This window comes from Piliocolobus tephrosceles, chromosome 10 (genome assembly GCF_002776525.5).
Source record: "Piliocolobus tephrosceles isolate RC106 chromosome 10, ASM277652v3, whole genome shotgun sequence".
NCBI classification, from domain to species: domain Eukaryota; kingdom Metazoa; phylum Chordata; class Mammalia; order Primates; family Cercopithecidae; genus Piliocolobus; species Piliocolobus tephrosceles.
This window is the reverse complement of record NC_045443.1, coordinates 93,954,886-93,958,990: the sequence shown is the minus strand read 5'-3', so window position 1 is coordinate 93,958,990 and position 4,105 is coordinate 93,954,886. Positions and strand designations below refer to the sequence as shown.

Below are 4,105 nucleotides of genomic sequence, written 5' to 3'. Positions count from 1 at the left end.
ACCACCACGCCCGGCTAATTTTTGTATTTTTTACTAGAGACAGAATTTCTACGTGTTGGCCAGGCTGATCTCGAACTCCTGACCGCAGGTGATCTGCCCGCCTCGGCCTCCCAGAGTGCTGGGATTACAGGCGTAAGCCACTGCACCAGGCCAAGGATAATAACTCTTGAATTATTTCAATACTAAATATTTATTGAATGTTTACTATGTCCCAATCCCCAGGCTTAGTGCCAGAAATACAGCAATGAAAGAGAGACACATTATCCAAAGTCACCAGGGAGCTTACATCCTAATGAGACAGACAATGCACAAGAAAACAAATCAATTAAAAAATATAAACCTATGAGTGAATCTGCATTAGACAGGAAAGGCCACTCTAAGAAGGTGACAACTGAGCTGAGGCCTGAAAAAAGAGAAGGAGCCAGATTTTTGAAAAGCTTAGGGAAGAACATTCAGACAACAAAGATAGTAAATATAAAGGCTCTGGGGTGAGAAACAGTAGGACCTGTTTCTCTGGAAAGTCCTGAGAGAGAAGAGAAGAGAGCTGAGAAAGGCAGGCAGGGTCAACACCTCAGCCCCTGCAGAGTATCAGAATTCTTAATTTATTCCAAAAGCAATGGGAAGCAATAGAAAGACTTTAGATAAGATTTACAAAGATCATCCTGACTGCTAGGTGAAGGATAGATTTGAGACAGAGTGGCTGCAGCGAAAATGTGAAATGGTGGTGGTCTGGACTGGAATGCTGGTAGTGGAGATGGGTAGATGAAATTCAAAGATGGAAACTATTTAAATATAAATGTATAAACTGGGCACAGTGGCTCACACCTGTAACCCCAGCAATTGGGGAGGCCAAGGCAGGTGGATCTCCTGAGGTCAGGAGTTCCAGACTAGCCTGGCCAACATGGCAAAACCCCGTCTCTACTAAAAATACAAAAATTAGCTGGGCGTGGTGGCAGGCGCCTGTAGTCCCAGCTACTCGGAGGCTGAGGCACAAGAATCGCTGAAACCCGGGAGGCAGAGGTTGCAGTAAGCTGAGATCACGGCACTGCACTCCAGCCTGGGGTACAGAGTAAAACTGCCTCTCAATAAATAAATAAATAAATAAATAAATAAATAAATAAATAAAGCAAGCATATAGGGTAGGTATATAATGGACTTTCCTTGGTCAATTCTTGGTTCTCATCTTACTTGGCCAGTCAGCAGAATTTACCACAGCTGATCATTCCTTTCTTCCTGAAATACCTTCTCTACCTGCTTCTAGTACACCAGGCACTTAATGGTTTTCCATTGGCCACTCCTCCTTAGTCTCTGTTGGTTTCTTATTGCCTCTCTCTGTCCATGCTGGAGCATCCCAGGGCTCAATCCTTAGACTCTTCCCTTCTCCATTTACAGACACACTCTCTTAGCTATTCATCAGGTGTCATGATTTAAATATCATATGAATCCCAAATGTATATCTCATCTGACTTCCAGATTCAAATGTCCAACTACCTACATAGTAGCTCCACCTGGATGCTGAATCACATCTCAATTTTTATAAAATCATAAACTCTTGATCTCCCTCCCTCTTGCTCTTCCCACAATCACAAGTCCACCCCAGGTCTTTGCCATCTGCCACTCTCCCTGCGTGACCTACTCTGCACAAAAATCCTCATCAATTGTTCCCATATATCTTTCTCATCTTTCTCAAAAGTGACTTTTCCTGACCTTCCCTAACCATGCTTCCCACCACCCCATTTAAAATCGCAACACTCAGGCCAGGTGCAGTAGCTCATGCCTGTAATCCAATACTTTGGGAGGTCAAGGTGGGAGGATCCCTTGAGCCCCTGAGTTCAAGGTTTCAGTGAGCCAGGATTGAGCCACTGCACATCAGCCTGTGCAAGAGTGACACCCTGTCTCAAAAAAAAGATAAAATTGCAACATTCATCTCATATCCTCCATCACGATTCCCTGTTCTATTTTTCTCCCTAGCAGTCTTCTTGTAAAATTATTTACTTACATATTTGTTTAGTGGTTGTTTATATTCACAAAAATATATGCTCCATAAAGACATGGATTTTTATGTTTTGTTAACTTGATGTTTTCCTAGTTCCTTGAACAGTACTTGATATACAGTATGTGCTCAATAAATAGTTGTTAAATGCATAACAGAAAAATATTTTATTTTATTTTATTTTATTTATATATATATATTTTTTTTTTTGAGAGTCTTGCTCTGTCTTTCGCCCAGGTTGGGTTGTAGTGGTGTCATCCCAGCTCACTGCAGCTTCTGCCTCCCAGGTTCAAGCAATTATCCTGCCTCAGCCTCCTGAGTAGCTGGGAGTACAGGCATGTGCCACTACGCCCAGCTAATTTTTGTATTTTGTATTCATGTATAAATTTTTGGCTCACTCAAGGGTTTCAAAACTTTTCATGTTATAAGTATATAAAATTTGTATATGGAGAAAAAGGAATAACTTCGAGGTAGATTAGGTTCATGAAGCTAGCTCTTGATACAAAGAAGTATGTCATCCTGTGAACATGTGCACTTTAATTCCTTCTTATATTGTTATTAGGATTACAGTGACTTTTTTTTAATTTTGCGATTCATTCTGCGCAACTGTTTACCTTTTGGGAGTTCTATCACCATGTTATTACTGCAAACTGCGAACTCTTTTTAAGGTTCTTTCCTGCTTATCTTACCATCTTTATTTTCTGGTCAAATAACAAATAGTGAATTATGAAACATTTCTGTGTAGATTTTTATTTTGACCTGAGCAGGAAGCCAAGATATAACATCTCTCAGGAATTAAGGATTGTTAAGAGTGACGAGTCTCCACCTCTTAAACTCTGTTTATCTCTCCTGGACCCTTCAGGAAGCCCCTGCGTCCGCAACGCTGAACCAGCTCTGGGGCCACCACCTGCATCCTCAAGCCCTCTCCAGGGGCCCTCCCCAGTGGCCCGCCAGCGCTTTGGCCAGCGCCCTCCCCAGTGCCCCGCCAGCGCTTACCAACGCCGGCGGAATTCGTGCTTCTCTCCCTCCGTGGTGGCTAAAGCCTTCTTTTTCCTCATAAAGCCTAACAACTCCCGGATCTCCTTCTCACAAGAGGCCAGGAGCGGGTTTTTCGCGTCCAGCGGCCCATAAAACACGGCTAGAGGCAATGAGTCCTCGGGGCAGGTCCACTGAAGCAGCGAGCTCTGGGAGCTCCCCTTCGACTCTGGGGGCGACCTCGAAGTCGCGGTCGCTGTCGGTGGCAGTTCTGCCAGCGACCCCGAGGCGGTAGAGTCGTCTGACGGAGAGCTCGAGTGGGCGCCCTGCGCCGCCATATTGACGCTCCCCGGCCCGTCCGGAGTGTGTGTGTGTACACGCGGTTGCCTGGCGACGGTCTCGTGGCAACCGAGCATCCCGCGCGCTTTCCGAGAAACACAGCGGCCCCTGGAGGGCAGAGCGAGAAAGAACCAGGTCCAGAAAAGAATGATGCTCCTGAGGGTGTTGCCTGGCCGCGCGCTGGCACCGCTGTATGAAGTGCAAACAGAGAATGTTCTGAGTAGAGCGCTGGCGAATATTAGAGCCAAAAATTTAAGGTCACAAATCCAGACTATACTCTTTATCCATGCTAAAACGATAATGATGTGACCATGACCATTAACGTGTGTCAGGCATTAAGCATTTGAAACATGTACTTTCATTTATCTCATTTAATCATCATAACTACTTTACAACTTAAGATACTATTAGTATATCCATCTCACAGTTTAGGAAACTAAGGCTCAAGGAGGTTAAGTCATTTGACAAAGGTCAGCGTACAGTCATAGTGTCAGGGACCAGGTCCTCAGCTTGTGACTCCAAAACCTGTGCTCAAAATGAATAGGCTGTATTGATCACTCACCAAAACAAAGCTTATTAATCAAATTGAAATTAGAGAAATATCTGACAAGCAGTTTAAGAATTAAATACAGTCGGCCTTCCAAATCTCGGATTCTTCATCTGTGGATTCAAGCAACTGCAGACTGTAAATATTCAGAACGAAATTAAAAATAATAATACAACAATAAAAATAACACAAAAATACAACAACTATTTACATAGCATTTATACTGTATTAGGTATTACTAGTTATCTAGA

At 43.5% G+C, this 4,105-nt stretch overlaps 1 protein-coding gene across 2 annotated transcripts in view; it reads right to left on the bottom strand.

Moving 5' to 3' along the window:
* CFAP54 (cilia and flagella associated protein 54) overlaps positions 1 to 3,333 on the bottom strand; it is a 389,915-nt gene extending 386,582 nt beyond the window's left edge. For both annotated transcript variants that reach the window (XM_031936253.1, XM_023206706.3), the window contains exon 1: positions 2,990 to 3,333. In XM_031936253.1, coding sequence (XP_031792113.1) covers positions 2,990 to 3,306 — 317 coding nt within the window. In that variant the 5' untranslated portion in view covers positions 3,307 to 3,333. The remainder of the gene's footprint in view (positions 1 to 2,989) is intronic.
* Positions 3,334 to 4,105: the final 772 nt, after the last annotated feature.